The sequence below is a fragment of the Anopheles stephensi genome, chromosome 3 (genome assembly GCF_013141755.1).
Source record: "Anopheles stephensi strain Indian chromosome 3, UCI_ANSTEP_V1.0, whole genome shotgun sequence".
Lineage (NCBI taxonomy): Eukaryota > Metazoa > Arthropoda > Insecta > Diptera > Culicidae > Anopheles > Anopheles stephensi.
The window spans coordinates 84,252,315-84,276,309 of NC_050203.1; the positions used below are offsets into that span (position 1 = coordinate 84,252,315).

Here is a 23,995-nt window from a genome sequence, read left to right on the forward strand (position 1 = left end):
AACAAGCAAATAGGTTGCGTAGTGGGAGCCACACACAGAGATTGGTTTTTGGGCTCGCAGATGCATGGAAAATTGCCATCCGGGCGAAAGCCTTACTACTTGCGGGTTGCAAGGAATTGGAAAACGCCATTCGGTCATTGGATCATCCGGGAAAAAGGGAGTAGATCCGCGGCTTGAAGGTTTGTTTGAAGGAGAGAGTGTGTGTTAGTATGAAAAACTGAATTTTCCACTTCCGAATAATCGGCGCGCCGATAGTTTGACCAAGATGAAGGAACACCGCGGGGTATGATATCTGTACGGGATCGGGGTGTTTTCCTATAGCCAACACACCAACAAGCAAACGTGCACGCACATCCCGTTTTGACCATTTTTTGATCGAGCTTTCAAGATTGCTTACACCGAGTGGTGAATAGTTTTCTCCACTGCCCAGTGTTCCCCATCCAGCTTTGTTTTCGCCGTGTGAAACTAATCCGCTAAGAAACTAAGAGAACTAAGCGAACGATTTCATTCTATTGGGATGGGGATTTTCCTGCGTGTATGTGTGTGTGTTTGAAGAAATAATTTGAACCTTTCGGGGTTAAAAGAAACCGTGGCCACCTTCTGGACGGAAGGAAGATTTAATTCAGTGATAAAGGAAAAACACGCTACATGGAAGCATCGGGGGGAAAAACAGCACTATACTAAGGGAAAAAGAGGCGAAGTGACCGAAATTGTTTTAGTTTTTTCTGGCCTTTTTTGTGTTGTCGTCGTCATCTTATAAGAGTTGTTTTTACTTTCGACCTACGAAACAATCTCTGAAGCTTGATGTTAGACGCTTGATTTTCTAAATTAACTTGACACATGCTGACCGGTGGAAATGGGACCACGGTGACGTCTGGTGAGCTGAGCTTCTGTTGGGTCGTTTGTTTTAGCGATTGATTTTGGATTGATTTCATTACTTTTTTTTGCTAGAAAAGGGATAGGCTCAGAAGGTTTATTGCTATTTTTTTCGAGCACAAAATTGAAATGAGAAGAAGGAAAATTGTGAAATAGAAAAACAGTTGGTTTATTCCAACCGATATTTTTTTTTCAAATGTTAAAATATGAAAAATATTAGACATTCACCACACGAACGCTCTTCTTCTCTTGCAGGAAAAAACCACCTTTTTCCTCGTATATTTAAAATTCTAAACAGATAGTTGCTTGAAGAAAGCATTTTCTTTTCCCGTCCAACCCAAACCATCGATAGTGCAAATGGACGTTTCGGGCTTGATCCCATCGTTGAAATCGTTCCATCACTATTTTCCACCACTAGGAACCATCTGTTTCAATCCATTCCCTACTACCAACGAGAGGATGGATCATGTGTGCCCCAAAGCCCATCATTAAGCCCACGAGAAGGCGAACGAGCGCCCGCTGATGGACGAATTGTTGAGAGCACATCAAACTTCCATCAGCCCGGCGTTGCGAATGGACTAAACGATCGTCAAATCCGGATCAAAGCGCGTGAAAGGTGTAGCACCCGTGTAGCGTAATAAGGATAAGGGGTGACGCACTATATCGTATCACGATCCTTCGGGTTTCTTTCTCGGTCAACGAGGGTGGAAAAGTTTTATTTATGGTGCAGGCAGATCATAACGAACACGTTTTTCCTTCTTCCTTGATGTGCGTTATTCACCTAGTCGATGCGACGGGTGAGGTTGAGGGGATGAAGAGGAGGAATTTGAGGGTGTTCTTGTATCGACAAAGGAGGTAAGAATAGTTTCAGATTCGCACCAAATTGTGTGATAGAAGCGAATGGTGTGACCATTATGAGACGTATGTTGCTTATAGTTTGAAGAGGTGTTGAGAACAGTGGAGCTGTGTTTGACGCAAATCTTTAATATTTTCTAGTTATAAGTTATGTAATTGCTTCAAGGAAATCAACGTAGAAAATTAAATCAGATTAGTATTTAAAAACAAAAATTGTAATCATATAATTATTTATTTATGAATAGAATTTAAATAAAAAATGAACACAACTTTTTAACTAAACAATTAATTCTTTGAGGCACGCAATGCAAATATAATCTTACTTAGACACATTCATTAAAACCACGTGTTTGCTACCAGATGGTCGATGGAGCAGCCCAGTCTTTCACGATTCAAATATTTACGACTCGAATTTAAACTTTCCTTTGCAAGGAATTTAGTTGTGATTTTTTTTCCATTCGTTTATTACCACTACATTAAGAATTCTGGTGTTTTGTGCTACAGCAAAAACCGTTACATTGTTTGTATTTTGAATTATTGAACGCTACCCGGCACACTAGCGCCTCAACCGGAATTGGATCGAATCTATCATCGACAAGATAAATGTGTTTCAACCGAAACCCGAATCAACCGTGTGTCAACAACACCGTGCCGGAACAACAACCCGAAGCCTACCCGAACCTGGAGCACGTGTTTCTGGCTGGAAAGGTTTACTGGAAAACCTTCCCCCTGTTTTTCTTTGGGGCCAAATCCAATGGAAGTATTGGGGTGACTTGTCTGCGCCGACTCGTACCATTCCAGGAACCTTGCGACGGTGATTGGAAGCATGAGCTTTCCAGCCACGGGAAAGTGGAAACTGGGTGGACACAGGGAGAGAGCAGGGAGGGGAATCGTTTTGACCCGGCCCGGATGGCGCCACCGGAATGAAAACTCAGCCCGGTTAGGTTTGGCCGGGGATTTTGACAGCAGCAGAAGCAGCTCTACACCAACCCATACACCGTGGGAGCAGCACTTTTGACAGCTGCTGAGTTCATTTCCAGAACGCATGAACACACACACACACACAGCCGAATACACCGATAAGAGAGTTGTTTTCCTTCCTTGGACTCGCGGTACCGAAATTACGCTTGAGCAGCGAACAGAAGGTGACAGGTCCGGGTGGTACTCTCTGCATGTGTGTGTCGCCAAGCAGGATTTTCCTTCACAGTGGTGTTTGTCTGAGTGTGTGAGGTTGTATGGGTATCGGCACCAAAACCCGGGGCTGCTCATTACCGCTTGTCCCACAGGCTGGAATGAACGAGGCGAAGTACCGTCGGGTGGCGAATTGTCATCGCCCATCGCACAAGTAGTGGCTGCTGATGTGGAGTACTGCCCGCGCGCGCGTTCGACTTTTGATTCCCCGTTTAAAGTGTGAAGTGGAAGTGAAATGCGTTTCAAAACAGGCTAAAACCAGCCAACTCAGGTTGGTTCTTGATTTTCGCTGGTCAAACTCCCGTTGGAGCGTAAAGTTTCGACGAAATTTTCCCGTGGAGCTGCAAAAGTTTAACGAGAAACCCGAAGAAGAAAAAACGGTTCACGGTGAAGATTGGTGCGGTTGTGCTGGTTGGTTGTGTTAGTGCCTAGAGCGCTAGAGTGCGCTGCTGCTGCTGTTCGGAAAAGTCGATTTCGTGGGAATAAGGTCAACAAGGTTCTAGCGAAAAATTAATATCGAAACGGGCCTCTGGCACTGGTTGGGTTCGTTTTTCCTATTGATTATGTTGCTCGTTCGGTCTGTGCGTGACGAAATTATCGGAGTTCCTAAATCCAAAAATTCTGAGCGAAATCCTCAACAAAAGTGTGTTAATGTGAACAAATCAAGTGTAGGTCAGCGTAACTCCGAGCTTCGAACAGGCATTAAACTAGTCTTATTATGAATTATCATCCATCCAAGCAACCAGCAACAATTTTGACAAGTTCGCCACTTCGCTCCACGGCAAGCATTACAGCACAAATCGTACATACGTTTGTGTTTCGGCTAATCTTATTTAAGGCTTCTCGCCGGAGCTTCGGAATTAAGCTCGGAAAAGCCAAAAACCCAACGATTTTCTACAACTTGAGCTTATGTGTTTGTGTGTGTGTGTGGTGGTGGTGTAAGTTGCAAGGAAAAACAGTATCAACAAGCAGTGCCCTCTGGTGTGGGCCGAACGCAACTAGCTGCTCGTATCGATTCTCCTTCGTCTGTACGACTCTCAGTGCCCAAATGGTGTGTTTTCTTTCCCCCAGCCGGGTCTTCCTCCCCAACCCCTCGCTCGTGTCCACGGGCCGGGAACCGATGTGTCCTTTGATGTTTCACGGACAAATCACTGACACGGAAAGAAAATCGAAAAAAACATAATCCTTCCAATGTATCGACAGCCTTATTTCGGAGCTTGAATGAGGAAAAAAGTGAAGAAAACTATTTTAAAGCGATTTCTTATTTTTAGCGTAAAGAAGTCCTCGTAGGGCCAGTTTGTTCGATACTTTTTGTCTGCGTCCAAGACACGTGCAAACACTGGCGAACATCTTGACAAGTGCAGCATTGAAAATCGAGACAGGAAACAGCGGAAAATCACTGAATCGGCGATACGTCCTGTCAACTTGATATGACCTTTTCCCTTCCTCCTTGTCCCGCCTGCCTTCACCCACTCCCCTCACCAAGAAGCTTTGAGTGGGTAGGGAGGTACGATGTAAATCGAATTACTATGCCATCGTGCGATCATAAATTAAATCAACATCTTCCTCACCAGCGTACGCGCCGTATCTTCCCAGGCTTATTATGACGGCACGTGTCTCTGTGTATGTGCGTGTGTGTGTGTGTGTGTGGCTTGTTCTTTGCGACAACCGGAGCCGGAAGGACCGGAGCAAAGTGGCAAGACACGAAAAGCTTTTAATATATGTATTTCCACCAGCTCGCGCGCCCTCTCTCTCTCTCTCTCTCACTGTCTGTTTGTTTCTCTCGCTCTCCAGGACACGTTTATCACGGCGCGACCCCAAAAGCGGTAATTCAATTTTCACCTATTAATTTTCTGGCACCGAGCCTAGATGGCTTTGGGTATGTTTTATTTGTCCTGCTTTTTTGATGTAGAATTGTAAGATAGAAAAAACAAGGATTGTCATCTATCGATCATCAACACGATACGCCAACCTACGGCTGGTTGGAATATCCGGATGAGCTTCCAAGGTTCGATTGTTTTGATTCATTTGACACTTCATCGACTCGACCGCAACACAGCTTGATGTGTTGTGTTTGTGTGTATCGGTGAGTCTGTATGCCACGATAATCGATACCGGTCGGCGACGGGATGACCCGAACTCGAATCGAACCAGCCTTCAAATGGTAAACAGATTCGGCGGAGGACACACACACACGCACGCACACGCATTGCCAGACGTCGTCCGTCCGGGCCCGTTCGTCATTGCCAATTGTCGCCAGCTTCGACCACCCTCAGTCGAGTTCGCGCTCGGGGGACTTTCGCTCTTCGCACGACGACCAAAACCCCGAGCACTTCGGTCTCTCCCTGACCTAGCGAACACGCATCACAGCCGCACCCTTGCGAAACGTTTGGCGAGCGTTTCTGGAAGGAAGCGAGTGGAAACTCCCCTGAGGTGGGGGGATGGGTGGGAAAATTGAAATAAACGCAACACACCCTCACAGTGCGCTGATGACATTTCTCCGGTTTCCTCCTTATTTCCGTTTTTTTCTTCTTTTTTCCTCTCAATCTTTTTACTCACTCGCTCCCATTGGGGTGGTCTCTCTCGTTCTCACACTCTCAGTCTCGAGGGTGCTCGTCGGGGGTTTTCCTACATTTTCCCGAGCGGTACACACATTCGAGTGCGCCCCTTAATGGAGCCCTAATTATGGCACTGGGTTCCTTTTTTCCCCCCCTGCATCTTTCTCCTCCTCACCCCTCTCCCTCTCCCTCTCCCCATACAAGAGCTGGATGGCCTCTCGTCAGTGGTTTTTGCGGTGTGGCGCAAAATAATTGCGCCACACCGGTATTTTAGCACGCGCCTCGAGCGCCAATTACGTAATCACGTACACACAAGCTGACCGCGTTTTTCATCGCCCATTTTTTTTTTGGCTGAATAGTTTGGGAGAAGGGGTGAAAAACTAGGAGGCGCACACACACACCCACACACCAACACAGGAGCTAGAAAAGGATGATCGATGCTGGCTGGCTTTTCATTTTCGGGTCGATTTTTCGTCGTTGTTGTTGCTCGTAATAACAGGTGTGTCTTTGAGCTTTGGTGGGGGCCTTCTGGGACCAACGGCTGTGTGTGTGTGTGTGTGCTCTCTTACACCTCGTTTCCAGCCCGGTGTGGAGTTCCTGGACGTAGGCTGACCAAGCACACAAGATATATGGTATCGGAGCCAGCCTACTTAGCATGAAATACTGCAATACGTATTATCGATTATTCTAAAACGGGTAAGGGTTCGGCGTACAGTGGGCAAAGAAAAGTTGACCCATTGCATTCGACCAAGCAGTGAGTGAAAGAGAGAGAGAGTGAGAGAAATGCGTTACAAGACACATCACAGGACATCCGGGAGAGTCTGAGTTTGAGTCGAAAACTAGGACATACAAAAATAACGCATTAATTCATTGAACAGTACATTATCAATCAATTATCATTCTCTGCATTCCCCGTCAATAAATATGAAAATGAGGGAAAACATGAGTTTCGATGTCCTCACACATTCAGCAAAAAGTTCCTAGAAGCGTTTTTGTGTGTTGCGTGTAAGATTCTGTTTAGTCGATAATTGATCGTCTTGGGCTTCGCGGTGGTACATCAAGGCGAGACCGACTGGACCGTTTGGTGACAAATATTGCTGGGTTTCAAGGACATCATGTTCCATTACACCTTGAAGGAGTTGTGTGTGATTTAAGGTTTGAAAAGGTGTAGAAGTTGTGAGGATTCCTAAGTTCTTAAAGCCTTCGCCGGGTGTATGAATAATTCTAACGGATACATTTTCTCCTGTTTTATAGATGAGTTTTAAATAAAAAAAGTGTTTGAGTAGTAGAAAATCCTAATCGAGTGAAATACATATAAAAAGTTACAGAAAAATAAACCACAAATAGTGATGTTGTAATTGCCGCAAGATTAAGTTTGAGTTGGCGAATTGGAAGGAAGCGAGCCTAGGCACAGGTGGTGCGTTTCGCTCACAAAACCCCTCATGCTATGCTGTTAAAGTAATCAAGATAAAAATCGTTAAAAGTTAGCAAAATAGTAGTGGATCTCTTAGAGAGAGAGAGTGGAAGAAAAAAAAAGGTGAAATCTTCAAAGTTTTTGTGGTGTGGAAAAATACCGAAACGCGAAAGTGGGTTTTGATGATTTAAAATTATAATCAGCCGTAATCGCATCATCGGCCGTTAGTGAATGTTTTTTCTTTCGATTTGTTCGAATTTTGTGTTTTGCGTTGCTAGTGGAATAAGTGTGTGTGTGTGTGTGTGTTTGTGTGTCCTGAAAGTGGCATATAGATGCACATAGTGTTAAAGTTGCCGGTGCTGCTGCTGGTCGCTGTACAGGGAAGGACCCGCCGTACAAGTGTTTGGTAGCGCGGATATATCTCCTCGACACTCGGACAACGGAACTTCCCAGCATACAACGACAACCGCAACGCCACCATCACGGAATACGGAACTGAGCTAGCCGCGTTCCCTTGCCCTGCCTCGCCGTCGGCTTCTCCTATGGTGGTTGGGATGAACGCGAGACATCATCTAACGTCTTCGCTATCCCAAAATTTGGACACCCACTGTACCGAGTTTCCGGACGGTTTCGAGGAAACGCTACAACTGCAGGTAAGTGTTGGAGAGGAGGAGACCGTTTTGGGTGAAACATAAGTATGTTAATTTCTACCACTGTCCACTGCGCCACGTGTGCAGGCAGTGGGAAGATGAGGCACGACTCGTAATTATCACTCCAAGCGCAAGGGAAGAGAAAAGCGGATCGCCTCCAGGCACCGGACTATGCTGTAATGATGCTCAAACTAGGCCATTCCTCTCAGTGAGTGTGTCCTCTGTGTGCATTACGTTTAAAGTGATGAAGAGAAGAGGCGCAATAGAGGCAAAAATTAACGCCAACTTCAGTGAGGAAAGCATAGGAAAACAAAGCGAGCAACTCCACGTGATAATTAATGTCCGAGCGGCAAAAGTCAAACAATTGAAACAATCTGTCGTTGGCCAGTAGTAGTTGTGCTCGGTGTAGTTCATTTGAATACACTTCGTAATACATCTCCCTAAGAAGACTCAGCCAACGGAGCATCTTTTTTGGATCACTCCGAGCTTAATGTTCAGCCCAAAGAGGACCCAACGCTGGTGGTGTTTAAGTGCTGATATTAAAAGTTGGCGACAGGTCGATTTATTTCATCTCCACGTCCTCTTCCATACATATCCACACTTTTTTCTTGATAATTGGACCGTTTCTAATTTCGATACCTTACGCTTCGCTCGAGCTTTTGCTTACCGGATGGCGCGACCTGTCTCCGGGTCGCCGGGGAATCAAGTTTTCAAGATGCGAGATATTTGTCGGTGTTTGTAACCTTTTTCGGGGGGGTTGCTTCGTTGTGTGCACCCCGTTCGGGAGGATTATTAATGTATAAAATTCGGGGTAATTTAGACTTCCTTTATCGTCGAAAAACGATCATCCGGAGTCCGGAGTGGAGCTTGGGTTTGAACTTCTGTTTCGGGCAGAAGAGAAAGGCACTGGGTATATGAGATGATCTCCGTTTGAAACCCATGTGTGTTTAAGATGGTTTTTGAGGCCTGTTTTCTTATGGCTGATATTAAAGTGCTTCGAGTCTTCATTTATATTCGAAGCTTAAATGCTCAATTGCTTCTCCATCCACTCAATGCCAAAAGCTAGCTTGACCTTCCGGAAGAGTCGCCAAACTAGCGAAAAAAACCATGATTTATGGGAGGTCAGTGATGACGGCAGCTGGTTTATGGTTTTACCACCATTGCCGACAAACACACACACATGCTGTGCAATCCAAACAAGAGACAAGATTTTTGTCAGCATTGTCACTCACTTCCCATACCAGCTATTGAATGTCATTGTGGCAAGCTTTTGTTTTTTTGCTCTAAAATTTAATAACCTACATGAGTAACGTGGTGCAATCGATTAATACACTTGCAAGCGAACAAGTTTCAGCACTATAAAATGCAAATTTCTCGTTGCGATTAATTGATTAAGCTTGTGCAAAAGGGGGAAGCTTATAAAGGACATGCGTTGTTGCCATACAAATTTATAATTGAAACTAGTTTAAAGATTAGACGACGACAACGGTTATTGGTGATTGTTTCCCACGGTGGATAACAGCGTTATGGTATTTCTATTGCACCAAAAAAAGACATCGTTATTCAATTTCCTATTCAAGAGTTCCTAGAGACAGCTTATTTATTTTTTTTAATTCAATTTTTGCGCTCAAAAACCTTTTCGAAACTTCGAGAAAGCCGAGTACAATTTTTGGGCGATTTTAGGCCGTCGTGGCTCGTTCAAATCAAATCGGTCACCACGCCGGTTTCGCCGTTCGGGTTTTATGTATTGTCGTTAGTTTGCATATCATTATGTGATACTGGCCGGTCGAATGTTGTTTTTACGTATATTACCACGCTGCCACCCGTTCAATTCCATCCGCAACTCCCGCCGCAGCCCAACTATTCAATTTATAGCCTAGCAGTATTTATTCATTTTGTCTTGCGAAAAATTATAGTCAGCTTTTTATCGGTTTGCTTCGGTCAATTTGAATAAGCAGCACGGGAGGGAGAGAGATCCACGCAAAACGTGCGCGTGTGTACTCCCCCCCAAAAAAAAAAAAACGATACCTTGAGATTATTGCGGACTGATCGACGAACGTGAGGTGTCGGGGGTGAAGTCGACCCGGGGCTCGCCTCCAGCTCAAATGAAGATTGAAATATTTGCTAATGAGTCACAAACACGAACGAAGAGACATATAATGAAGACGATCGTTTCGAGCTTTACTTGACTCGGTCGTGGGATGTGACAACGACTCGCCCCGGACTCGCCGAAGCCGCCTCCGAAGTCACCGAAAATCCTTCAAACAGCAAATGTTGAGCATTTGTCGCCGGTGTTTGGTGAGGATGCGTAATTATATTCAACGTGGCCTTCAGCTCGCTGTGACACTGTGCGTCGAGTCGAGGTACTACTACTACTACCCCAAATCCGAAGAGTTTGGTTTTATGTTCGGCTGGTCTGGCTATCTGTAAGCAAGACACATAAAAAATGGCGCGATATTGATTGTATGATTTAGGAATGTTTCGTATTTGTTCGGTTTTGTTTCGAGTGGTCCGTTTTTAGTATGATACCGTGCAAGAAAGAGAGAGAGAGAGAGAGAGAGAGAAGCACACGTCTCACAGTGTCAATGTGATGTTAAATTGGAAGTAAACTTGCTTGCTTGTCCGGTCGATTGGACCGGTTGGATCGACGACGGTGCTTTACGAGTGTCTCTGGCCGGATTCGATTGCTGGCAATGAATTTTTCTTTCCAGCTCGCAATTTGAACGCTTCGAAGGTGTGCGTGTGTGTTGAATTGAATTTAGCTCTAGCCAGGTGGGATGCTTTAATGTGATCGCCACACAGAGAGGTCGCAGTAACGAGCAGCGGTTTAGATGTTAATTTCGTTTGTGAAGGTATTATTTATCTTTTGAATATTTGATGTGATGCTTCAGCGTGTGTCTTTTTTTTCATTTTGGATTTTTTTAAATATAAAAACGAGGCAAACACTCAAACACTTTGAAATGTCACATACGTATTATGTGAAAGCGAGAGCCTCAATATTGCTCACAGCCTAGTGACAACGTCTGATAGTTCAATAATTAGATTTTCTGGTGGACTCAACAACGACCATTCTTCATCGCATTCTTGGCCTCCCAATATTTTGTTGTCCTTCTAGAAGACAAAAAAAATGCGGAGTAGGTTATCCGGTGTCAATCCCAAGGCTTGGCTACCCTATCCGATCCTGACGAGTCTAGCTCGCTGTTGAGTCTTGAAGTCTTGAAGTAGCCTCTGCTCATCGTATTCCTCAACTAATGAGTAAATCCAAGTGTCACAGATGTATGTAAACTCTGGGACAATAAAATCACAATCTCAGCTTATTTGTTACCAACAGGAGTTCTAGATAGAGAAATTGCCTCAGGCTATAGCATATCCTCAATATCTGAGTTGCAGTAAATGTTGCTATTTGACCGATCATAGGGCAATTATGAGGCGGCTTCAAGGGTGTGATCATGTATTAGCATATCACGCTCGCTCGATCCTGTGGTAAGCTTCTACTTAAAAGGAGATCCTCGAAGCAATGATGTCTGGTATGACTTAGAGAAGCTGGTCGCCGAAGATTCTAGCTCAGAGTCTCAGATGGCCCACTTCAACTTCCAGGCTGAAGAGAGACGAGCAAGTCCATCTTTCTTCCGAAGACTTTTGGTGATAATACCTAACGCAGTCTTGAGAGCTCTTAAGGCTGGCATCTCGTCTGGCCTGAGATGTAAGTCAAAGCCATCCCAACAACAGCCTCATAAGCTTGGCGGGGACTTCAACTTCAAACCCTGGTAAGAGTATAGCTGCTCCAGGATTTGCCTGCTACAAAAACCGAAACTCACTGGCAAAAAAGCTGTCTGCTAACGAAAAGCGTGAGAAATTTGTGCTCTTTATACAAGCATTTTATCGATATTAGCGCCTAAAAGATTTGATTACATGCGACAACTTTTGTTCGACTATCAGCATGCAGCCAATTTTTCGCTTCTCAAACACCAACGCAACACTGCAAAAGCAACACGACCGGCCTACTGACCCATTGAGGTGTGAAATAGTTTACCGTCCATCGGGCTCAAAAATGTCTTGGGTCAACAACTTCAGCCGATGGAACGGCGTCAATAACCGGCCCACATACGTGATCGATACATGCCTCTCCTTCTTCCTTGCTTTTCCTTCTGTCTTTGTTTTTCCCACTTTTCCTTTCGCTCGAGGCAAGGCACAAAGCTCCACCGCCATCTTCCACCCTGTTCTGCAGGACCTACAGCAGTTTTTGTGTTCTCTTCCTATATGTCAAAGAAGCTCGTATCAATGCGGAACCAGAAGCGTTCCTGCCCAATCCGACCTGGCGCGAAACCTCAAACGATCGACGGGATTAATCGCATTCGGTGGCTTTGATTTGACACGAAATTCGGTTGAGATTGATGGATCCACGGCGGTGACGGTGACTGTGGTTGTTGATTCATTCGTTTCCCCCATGTTTCGTGGCTTTCGTGCGACGAAAAGCGACGATGGCGACGACGATCGCTAGCGGAAGGAAGGAACCGCTTAAAAATCTGCCCTCTACGCACGTTTTCTGTTCGCATTTGTTGCGTCACAATGATCCACCCGTCAAAACACGACAGGTAGGAAGAAAAGCAACAAAGAGGGATAGAGAGAGAGAGAGAGAGGGAGGGGAACACGATACAACCGTTAGACCATGGCTGGCTGGCCGAGGTTAAACGGTTTCGTGCTGACCTTCGGGAAGGAGAGAATCAATCATTTCCGCACAAGAAAACGGCTCGAACGATCGATTGCTGGAAGGGTCACATTGGGACGAACCAAATGGGCATCAGACAATTTTGGCACAACATTTTCACATGTATCATCTTCCTTTTTTTCTGATGAACTTGAGACTCACGTCCACCATAGGAAAATCATTAGCTAACCTTACATGACTCCTAAACATTTCAAAGTTCACACGAACTATCGATTACAGTGAAGTGTTTCTTCACATTTCGCAATTAGATAGAAAGTGGTTAGATAAAACAAAACAAAAAATCAAAAGAGTTTGTCTGATAAGAGGCATGGGAAAATAAAATTATGCCCTTAAAACAATCTTATAGACAAAATATCGGAGAACTAGACAATTGAATCTTCAATTTGGGAATTTTCTCGCCATGCGCCATCCCATTCGATACAGCAGCACCGAGCGGACCCGAGGGGCCTGCCCGCTATGAAGCCATCCATCAGCTTCACAACACGCTCCCGAACAATTTGTCGAATGTCGATCATCCGTCAGCAGGCTCCTTAATCAAGTGTGCTTGCTGAAGACTTCGAGCAGCAGCAGCAGCAGCAGCCTAACCTATCGACAGCTCGATTAAGCTTGAAACCACCACGGTCGATCGTCCATCGAAATGGGGCGTACGCAATCGATTTGTTTCCCCCGGCACGAACCAGCGAGTAGCATCATCATCATCATCATCGTCGTCGTCATCTCGCGTGGAGATCTCGCGTTGAATAAGCTGCGCTGTGCGCGTAGAGCGCGACCAAAGCAGCATGTCTTTGTGGCTCCGATTAGCAGTCAATAACGGCTAACGTGCGTAAACGATACGTCGGTGCACGAGTGTGGCCATAACTCACTAGCCTTCTTACCGACTCAGCCTCATGGGTGGAGTGTTTCAATATGGCGGGCTTTTTCACCTTAAATTTGTCTCACACCTCGTTCGATCAGCTTGCTGTAGCGTATTGGCGTACGTGAGTACAGCTTCGGCGGACCTGTGGAGTGTGTGGATGTGTGATCTCGATCGGACGAAGAAGATGCTCATTAAAAGCGATCCGTAGTTTACGAAGGCTTGCTGCACGTGTGTGTATGGTGTGTTAATTTTTCTCGTCGAGTTTTGGGGTATTATGCAAATAGGACAAGTTTCGACGTCGCCGAGCGGGGTTTCGAAGTACCGGCTCTAATCGCATTTTGGTGTTTTTTTTTTGTACCAGAGAGCAAGAAGGAGAAGAAGGAGAAGAAGAAAAACACATTCAAATCGAATGATTAACCATCGCTAGTATTGGTACTCTCGGTTTGTTGGTTTTGCGTTTGATGTTGAAACTTTTAATTTGTATCTTGCTTTGCGCTGTTTGGGAAGGCGTCCTCTACTTGAACAGATTAATATTCAACTAAATGTGATGTGGCTTTTATACAATATCTGCTTCTTCTTCTCCTTGAAAAAACTCATCAAATAACAGTGCTATTGACAAAACGAATAATTTTAACTGTACGTCTTGCGTCAATGCGCTGATCGCTCGTTAATTCGAATTTAACAACCCCCGTGTCTTCAGCAGCAGTAAAGCTTGGTCCACTGACTAACAGCTCCAACAGTGAATGTTCATTAGACGTAAACAGCTGCAACGGGCCTTCTATTTCAGACCTTCGTTCCATCAAACCAGCTAGACGCCATTGTCATTCATTTTTCGGCTGGCCCTACTCAACCAATCCGATCCGTGTTTGCTCGGTGTTTTTTGAGGGTCGTGATTACGGAGGCATATGAAAATTATTATTTACCTTTGTACACAAACGCACACGCACTTGCTCATTGCTATGTATCGTTCCACCCATTTTCTGACTTCCAGTACCAGCTTCCAATTGGTTGTTACCGGTTGGTACTCAAGTCGTATTCAAATGTTTTCTTTAGAGAGATCTCTTTTCTCGCGGTAACGACGTGCTGGTGTTTCTTCATAACTATTCAGAGCCGAGCCAATGGAACGATACGAAATAAGTAGCTTACAGCAACAATACGAATGTGTAATGCTTCCAAAGAAAAAACAAACAATCGCTCGCACCGATCGCGTGCATGGAAAGATCACCCAAAACTCCAACTCCCCACGAAAAAAAAGCCACAAACGAACTCCACTTGTTTCGCGAGTCGTTATTGTGCATTGGTACACACACACACACGCGCGCTTAGAAAACAATCCCCATTATTGCATGAATAGCAAAATGGGGGGTAAAAAAAGAAGAAGAAGACCTCCCAACTACCACATGTGGAGAGGGCAGCTTTCCCTCACACACCAAAACAAAATAGAAAGACATCTATGCCTGGCGCGGTGGAGAAAGAGACGAACCCCTACAGGCGAAGCTATATTTAATTGCATACGCGGCCGAGAAGGCGGGCTTTACTGACGCAATTGTCATTAGAGGTAGGTTCCATTTTGGAAGCGTTTGCCACGGTTTTGGAGCTCTTCAATTTTACTGCCACTCCCCACCAGGCTCACACTCACAAAAAAGCCCGAAAACAAGTAATGAAAAGGAAGCGTAACGAACACGGACAGAATCACGCGAAGAAGCGTACATTTCTATCGTGTGCGTGTGTGTGTGGTTGTGTGTGGGGGGGTTGTCGAAACGAGTTTCATCCAGTAAATCGAACCGCCGCGGACACTATATCCAGTGTCCAGTTTTTTTGGGGGTTAAAATGAGATTTTTTTACCGAAATTGATCCTCACTGGATGTGGTGGGATGCAGTATGGGCATTAGAGTTTCTCCCCCATCGATGTATTAGGCAACAGTGATCAGGCGTGCAATAATGCGGATGGTGCGTGTTTCGTAACTCCTCGAGTGTGATACGAAAAGATCACCATGGTTGTGGCTGCTGATTGTGGCATTATAAGCTGATAGGAAGATTCGTTTTGATGAACCATCGGTTAATGTGGTTTGCTGAGGTTACGGAAATAAAGCGATGGAGGGTCCGTACTCTGATGTAAAACTTGTGTTTGACGACCCGCTGTCCTTCGAGCCAGAAACATCTTGTTTATCATTCGACAATCAAACATCAAAACCGCGTGTTATCGGTGTCGGATGGCATAAAAAAATGTCTAATAGATCTATTCCCATATACGAAGCGGTATTGTTTTTAACCCAGCTTCAAAGTCCACGATCATAATTAAGGTGTCGAGTGTATGCGTCTGAGTATGGGCAAAAATATGTTCACACTCCCGTTTTTAACACCTTCTTTCGGTCACAAAAATGGCACGAGACAAACGTGCGGCATAATCTGAGAAACGAAAAAAAACGGGAGTGAAAAATCAAGATCCGATCGTTACAGCCTGTCAACAGCGCAGCTTTCAATAAGCGTGAAAGTTCGCACAGCCAACGGCGATGTCGGGAGTTCACGAGCGACTTTCGTCCAGCGGGTGTCCGAAACCTTCAACAGGCACATTGGGAAAAAATAGGGACATTTCGAGGGAAAAAATCGAAATAATTGGAATTATTGTAAGGCGAGTTATATGTCTTGAAAAGGGGATGAAAGATCAGATGCTGTTCCTTCTCGAATTCAGGGAGATAGGATAAGATCCTGCAGGAGAAGTTTTCGAACAACAAAACTGTTGAACTGTTGATGTTAAACTGAAAAACTCAAATTAAAGCTTGCTTGTCCTTCGCTCTGTCCCACTGTGCAACGACGGTCCGATAAACCTGCTAAAGGGCACGCAGCCAATTTGCAGGCTGACCGATCGTTTCAAAGGCAGGAATTGGAAGCTGAATGAGAAAACGTAAATGTGACAGGCAAACGATCGCTTCTGTCGAATGATGAGTCGTGGGATGACTCAGCGATACAAAATCGGGCATCGACGGTGATCGTGTGCTTATGAGGGTCAATTTGTCTCCAAGAAGAATGAGCCCTTTTCTTCACCTCCTGATAGCAATGCTTTCCCAGTGCCACTCTCATTTTTCTCTACAAACCAGCCGAATAAAATCAAGCGCGTGTGTGTGTGTGAGAGAGGAAAACCAACCGTTTGCATTATAATGTTACGTATCGCATAATTACTTAACTTATTCGTAAATTCAACGCAGATCTCACTTTACGAAACCAAACCGCTCGAATCTGATCCGCAGCCGTACCGTGAATGGTATTTAATTGAAAGTTACCTTCAACTTAACCAACCAACTGAACCACGCCACGCCGGTAGTGCTTCGCTGGTTGGTCCACTAATTCCAAACGAACATGACGCAGTCTAACGCCCAATGCCGTACCGTTTGATGCAACTAGCGTCTGCCGTACGGTTCGCGGGGCCCATGTTAAGGTTGTGGACGATTATGTGACGGGAAAAGGGCATTTTCACGGAACTTTTCAAACCCCACCATGAAAGCACTCGGTTCGGAGTAGTTTTAAGTGAAACGTCATCATGAAATAAAAATCCACCTCATTACTCACCTACCTATCGTTTCCCTCTTGCAGTGGCCGCGTAATTGGAGAAAAATGGTCATAACTAGATTTTATTCAAGGTGTGAATAAAGGCCGTGAAGAAACGAGCCTCGCCAAGCACCGGCCCAACGAAAATAACCGCCATAATAATGAGCACACGCTCTCGTGTATTTTTCTACCATTTAATTTGTTTTTTATTCAATCTTTCCGAGCCCCGATCGATCGAGCGGAGATCGATTTCGTTTGATCGGAAGCGGTGGCGGGTTGTGTGTAATTTACCGAAAATAAATAAAACTTTGGAATCGCATTACGCGGCACCAAACTGCGTAATGGTGACGATGGTGGTAGTTTAGCTAAATTGATCATTTGTATGTGTTGGCCCTCCCCACCTACCACAAATTGCTGGGTTTCGTATTAATAATGTGTTTTACGGGGTTTTTTTGCGCTTCGACCGTTGATTGGAAGGTGCGTTGTTTTGTGCATGATCACATTACAACGATGGAGGGAAAAAATTATACCCAATGCCCCGCAACACGAAGCTGTGATTCACGATCCGTGAGTTTACATTGGGAAAAACAAAACAAACATAGCAAAAGATTCAAAACCGATCGAAACAATTAGAGCATAAACAATTCCAGCACTTTCGAGTTGATTTAGGAGAAGGAAAAAGCATTTAAATGATGTAATGTATTGCTTGTTTTGCGATCGGATTGTTAACCATATTATTATAGCGATGAGCTATCGGTAAGTTACATCACGCATTTCTTCTCTAAGCTAAAGATGTATGATCTGATTTGAGGCTGAGTTTAAGTGTGATCTGCTGATAGCCTTGATTCGAGCGAACCAAAAACGGCCCCAAAATAGATCACATTTCGATGTCGCTTCTCGTGGGCAAGCGAGCAAGCAAAGCAAAGCAAAGGTTCCACTCGTAACCCAACAATTCGTCCCATACTATCAATTCGTCTACATACAAAGTGAACTTTCAAAAAATAAGATAAAAAGACAAAGCATCAGACACACACACATATTACACATACTCTAACCTCGTCCACCCGATTTTAAAACAGCGTATGAGAGATGAAAATGATGTCAAAAATAAATAAAATTTGTAGCCCCAAATTTACATATTTTAACAATTTCAAAGTCTTTGCTCGGTGTCGTCGTCGCTCCGGCACCCAGGTTCCTCCTCTGCTGCTCGCTTGCTCGGTGCTTGTGTGTGATTAATCCTACGATTTTGGGGCCCGTCCGTCCGTCCGTTCGGTGGGAACGTTCGTGTCTTCAGGTCCGGTACGGTGACACTCGCACTCGCGGGTTCGTCGCTTGACCATATCGAAAATCTCTGTGCTGCTAGCATCTACGGTTTGTGGTTTTTGTGAGTGTAGGACGGTATGGGCTTCTTACCTGGAGGAGTTAAATTTAACGTCCTTCCTTTCCTCCTTACACTTCCCCCCGAAATGGAAGGAGGAGTTCGTTTGAACTATTTTTTTTCAATTTGGCAGTTTGCCGTAGAGCAAAACCTTAACGATCCAGAGCTCCATTTGCATCGATCGAAGATAGGACTGTTGTGATCGCCTACATCACTTATTTCCTTATAGAAAATAGAGTCAAACATATTTACCTCAATTTAAAACAGTTTTTCCCCTATTGTTTCATGAAGTAAATAGTTTTGCTATAGTTAAGTTTTATAGTTAACTAATAGTTTTTGCTATAAAAATTTAAAATAAAACCATCTACATGCTTTTATATAATTAAACATCATACGATCGTCTTCTTTTCCCTCGTTTCTTCTTGCTGGCTAGCTTCGCCTAGCTTTCTACCCATCTCGCGCACATAAGGTGGTTTCGAAAACCGATAATCCCAAAATGGTGTATCGCAACAAAAAACGCGTGTGATTATTTCTAGTTTTTCGACCGAACCAACCGATCAACCACCAACACTGTACGTTATGTGCCTTATGTATATCGTTTCGGCATTTTCCTTTGGCTCGATTAGAGATGCTCGATGTTTTTGGCTTTCAAGCCACCTTCTAGTCCACCCCGAACGCCCTCCCAACCCCGTAAGCACTCTGTTTTCCGGGTGAGTAGTGAATAGTCTAAACCACTCACCGAATGCCTCAAACACACACACACATGAACTGTCCACCGACAAGATCATTTTGAATAATTTAAAATATTTTATTTCATACTGTCTCACTCTCTCCCTCTCTCTCTGTCAGCATCCCAGCACTGAACGGTATAGATCGCGGCAAGATGTGATGGGTATTTGGGCCAGACAAGGACAGAGACAACCTGCAACATTGGTTTAATTTTTCCCCACTCTTGCTAGTTGCTTCGTTAGATTTTGACCAATTTATAGTTGAAGAGCAGAGGACCAACAAACAAAAAACCACGACTCTGCCACATCCCACGTCCTGTCTAAAGGTTTTTCCCATTTATTTACCCCATCGAAACTGAACCTCCCGTAAAAGCCCCCGGGCGCATACCGGGATTTCTTGTTCGGGATGTGCTCGCCCAAAAGCTTCGTCGAATGTCACCTCTTTCTCCTACGGCTGTTCAGCGACCCAGCGAGGCTGCTGCGCATATGCGTACATTATTGGTCATTACCGTACTGTTATCGAGCTTATCTGGAATCTTTCCCCGTGTTTTCTTCTCTATCCCGTGGGTCCCGTGGCTTTGTCTAGCGGGGCTTTGGCCGGGCGATGTAATTTTCGAGCGGATTAATTTATGACGACGCTGTCGGTAATTAATAGTTTAGTCCCTTGCACATCGATGAAACACCATCCTGCCATCGGAGGGTGCTTTTTCTGTCTTTCTCCTGTCTCCATGTTTGTATACCCCGGGTATATTTTGCCCATACCGATACCCCGCTCGGAGTTGTGATTATTATTAGAAGTGTCTTTTTATCTTTCTTGTGGATTTTCTCTCCACTCCTCCCTCGTTTTGTACTATTCAAATTTCGGGTGATCACAAGTGATCATTGAGCGGCACCGGCCTTTCCCACGAGCGATCGTATTGAATCGAAAGCGACCCAAACGAAGACGCTCGCCTGCACGACATATAATGGGAGGCATTTTTACGGATGTAAATAATATGATCACATTTGAGGTCGCAGTAGTAGTAGTATTACTATCGAGGGAAGAAGGCTCTCGGGGTGATGTTTGGAGCCAGGCGGGTGAAGAAGGAAAGTAGAAGAGGAAATATAAGTAAGCGAAAGATAAAACTGCGCGAACGAAACAATGGAGACTGCGAGCGGTCAACATAGCGGAATAGTTGTTTCTCCCCCCCACGGGAACAAAAAAGTTGGGGCGGAAGTGGCCTTTTGGGTGTGGAGTTTTTGGGAGTCTGCTTTTGAGAGAAGAAGCACCATGCAAGGCGTGTGTGAGATTAGGTTTTTTTTTGTGCAAATAGATGACCAGGAAATGGTAGTTGAAAATGAAGAAAAAGAGACTCTACTTTCCCAAAATGTTCGAATGCGATTAGGTATTTGTATAACTGTGATATTGAGGTATATAGTCGAGTGAAATTGGATTATTGGAAGTTTGCAAAGAGACGCTCATATCAATTGTGAAATGATCAGCCATGACTTATTCTCAGAATATAGTTTATTAAATGGACTGCATCCTAGCGATCCACCCTACTGCATATGGACTTTTAATATCAATTTCAATAGTCTCATAGATTCCTACGAAGAAATTGGATATCGTGAGATGCTTCCCAACTGCTTGCTACATTCAATTTGAGAGCTTCAAAATTGACTGCTATCTCGAGGGAAGAGCGAAAAATGAACGAGAGCCATGCCATTAGAAGCTGATGAGAAACTGGGCCGATAACGCATGTTGTATTCTAGGATTTGATCATCCGTTCGTAAGAAGCATAAGATGCTGGATAAGATAAGCGATGATGTAAATAATTCAAGGAACCTGCCATTTGTTAGTTCAAAAGTACATTTCTTTTTTCTCAACACAGAATGGAACTCACTTGGATTTGCTAGAGAAACCCACAATCAGAGGACATTCTCGAATAATTATATGACTTCGGCAGAGGATTCGTCAGTTGCTTAGGACTTGAAAGATCTAATAGGGAACATTTATCGGTTATTGAAACTTATGATATCCACATAAAACAACATATATCCCACATAAAAAATCAGTCTCAGTTATCATTTAAAAGAGCGTTAGAAAACATACACTTTAGAAAACATACCTTTATATTGGTATCAACAATCGCTCAACTACTGTGAAGTTCCAAACGACTGACACTGTTGCGTTACGCTCTCCGCTGGAAGGAACACCAGGAACAGGAAGAACATATGACAAGTAAATTATAATTATACCCCTCCCCATACACACTTATTCGCCCAACTACACACACACACCCTACACACGGACGTCTACAACGTCTACTGTCTGTAATGGCCGCTCTCTAGCTCCTTCAGGATTCCTTCCAGCGTGTCGGCATCGGGCAGGGGCTGATTTGAAACAATTTGACCGAGCAAAAAGCGATGAAGTGTCAGAATTGCGAAATTGAGTGAGATAATATTCGCTACCCCAGTGTTCCTCCGCTGATTGTACGAACGAGACGGTACGAGGGCCGAGAAGGATTAATTTCCATCTTCCGAATACGTTTCGATGCTACCCTCGGTGGATTAAACGGCTCACGGTCGACGCATTAGACGAGCGGGACGACGGGACGGGACGTTTTGAAAGTCATTACGGATATCTCTGGCAATGATGGTGCGAGGTGTACCGGGGGCGTTGGCGGTCATTCGGCGGACACGGGAATGCTTTCAAAGTCCTTCCCCCCCTCCCCCTGTGTCTGCGTCCGTGTGTGTGGCGAGAACGGTTTCGAGACAGCATATGAACATCGTGGATGGTAGTTGTTTTAGTTGCGTTGAATTCAAACGGTCGTCATCATGACACTTGCTTCATGTTTCGTTAGGTGAGGGACTGGCGAGGTTGCGATGGAATTGGGCCAGAAATCTGGGAGAACAATTTCGGTGCAAAGAAGCAATCGGCATAATACGCTCAAAGTTGATCTGGTTTCGTTTATGTTTGCTACGTTTGTTTTATTACACCTTCAATAACGTTAAGTACAATTAGGAGATCCATCTTTGTTGTATTAGATTTATTCTTCGCTTCGCCAATCGCAAACCCCTTTGGTTTGACGTTACCCAAAATTCAACTCCCGTCCAACTCTTCAAGCTTGATTGACACCGGAGCAACGGTTTTCAATTATAAATAAATTAGCTCTGTGTAGCGTGTAGCGTTGAGGACCTGCTCTGTGCACCATCATTAAACAGAAGAATCGGCATCGGACAGACGGCATCGGGAAGTCGGCGCGACATGTGAGATGTGTCTTCCTGGCGGGAGCCTAGCTAGAAACTCGGTGCTTGACCCGAACCTCGGGCCGCTGGTAGCACTGTAAGTAGCGTACGTCCAAGCATAGAGTTGGTGATCTCGAAGATCTGGAGATCGCTTCTGACAGGTCTCTACCCTCAGTCGTACTAGACGACGGACGAGCGTTCAACCTGGAGATGGAGTTAGATACGGCCAAACTACAGAGATGAGCTTCAATCTTTGTTTTTTCTCTACGTTTGTATGTGTGTGTTTGTGTACGTGTGTACCTAACGAAATAAAAATTGATCACACTCGTCTCTAACGTGTCATAAAGTAATAAAAATTACTGATCCCGCAGAGCTGTGTTTTTTCTCTCTTCGGGGTTCTCCTCTTTCACATTCGTTCCGTTGTCATTGCAACCAAACTCTGGTGGCTAGATCTCCTCTTTCCTGACTTGACTTTTTCTTATTTACTGCAAAGCTTCAGAGAGGTTTATTACACACTTTTTGAAGTTTAAATAAAAGCATAAATACTTTGATCATCTCAGTACTACGAAATACGCTTGAAAAGAGATATTCAATGTCCGAAATGAAATATTTTCTATGCGGTAGAAATGCAGTTTAAAACCCTCATAATGTCTCGGATGCATTATTTATGTGCATCAACAAAAGCGACGTTCCTCCCAAATGCCATATGTTTTATGTGACTGGAGGTATCATAATGGAGGATTTTAAATAGCCAAACGGCATCGATGTAATCGATCCGTTCGGAGTCCGAGTTAAATGTCTTCGGGAGAAATTAAACAAAGCAACCACATAGTTCACCAACCGGTTAATACCATAAAGTAGCGTTCTAGGCACGAAATTCCACCGTATCCGAGTTGATTATCGTACGCCCTCCTGAAGAAACTCCACCCGAATACTTCGGAGGACGCGGACGGGTGTGAAGGATTTATCGCCTTTCTTCGCAATCGCCCTAATGCGAGCGGTGGGCCCGCGGACATATTTTTTGTTCGTTTGGGACAACACCAACGGTGAAATATTTGGGCAGCCCAGAACCAACTATTCGGTGTGACTATTTTCTTCCGCCCGACGGAGCCTGGGGATGAAGCGGCGGTGTGCCATAAATAAAAGCCCACCGGTGTAAGGTATTTTTTTAATCGAACTGGCCATTTGCTGTGCTGTGGAGATGGGCTCAGCAATTTGTGAACTGTGGCTCCGAAAACTCCCGTGTCCCGAGGGTCCCGGCGTATCGAAAGGGGGTTATAGTTTATGGAGTCTGTGAGCAAGTGAGAATTAAAATCTGTGCGCATAGCATTTGGGGTTTTCTGGGAGAGCGTAAGGGTTGATAAGATGGGGCGGTGGGAGGTGTGGGAAGTAAATATTGCCCCCTTCCTGTCCAACTACTACTGCTGCTACCTGCCTGCCACCAGGAGAATAGAGAAAAGCATAAAACAGAGAAAAATCAAACGTTCAAGTTTAAAAATCAAAAGCAATAAATATTTATCACCAGCCGTTCCTCGTTCCCGTTCCTCACTTTTAATGCGTTTGAATCATCGGTGGTTTGCGTGCAAGTCTTTGCCAGCGACCCGCTAGACCAGGGGAAAAGAGCCTAGCCTCGAAAAGGGGCCTAGGATTCGTGTTTGGGCCTTTGATTTGGAGATGTTGCCATGGCTCTTCCGCCATGCTTTGCTGAAGCTCTGCTTACACTCTTTCATTACCGGTTCTGTGCGAGGAGACACTACATGGGGAGCGAGGAAGGTTAAGGAGGGGTGGGATGATTATATTTTCGGCTTGAAACGTTTTATTACAGACACTTTTTCCAAACTATTAACGATCAAACGTTTTATGCTGCTCGAACCGGGGTCCTCCAGGCAGGCCGGGTAATGGGTTGAAGGATTAAGTCCATGATCGTGGCTATTGCTTTGCGAGCAGATGTGAGATGTAAGTCTTTGTATTGGGTCGAAAAGATAT

General features: G+C 44.7%; 1 protein-coding gene across 9 annotated transcripts in view; it reads left to right on the top strand.

The window, feature by feature from the left end:
* The first annotated feature begins 3,014 nt into the window (after positions 1–3,014).
* LOC118513809 (voltage-dependent L-type calcium channel subunit beta-2-like) overlaps positions 3,015–23,995 on the top strand; it is a 106,480-nt gene continuing 85,499 nt past the window's right edge. For 3 of the 9 annotated variants that reach the window (XR_004906511.1, XR_004906512.1, XR_004906513.1), the window contains exons 1-2: positions 3,023–3,193; positions 6,735–7,547. Coding sequence is in view for 4 of the 9 variants with exons in the window: in XM_036060034.1 (XP_035915927.1) it covers positions 7,437–7,547 (111 nt within the window). In the remaining 5 variants the exon portion in view is untranslated. Of the gene's footprint in view, positions 3,194–6,734; positions 7,548–23,995 lie in introns of all 9 variants that reach the window. The other 6 variants (XR_004906514.1, XM_036060037.1, XM_036060034.1 and 3 more) reach the window with 5 other exon arrangements.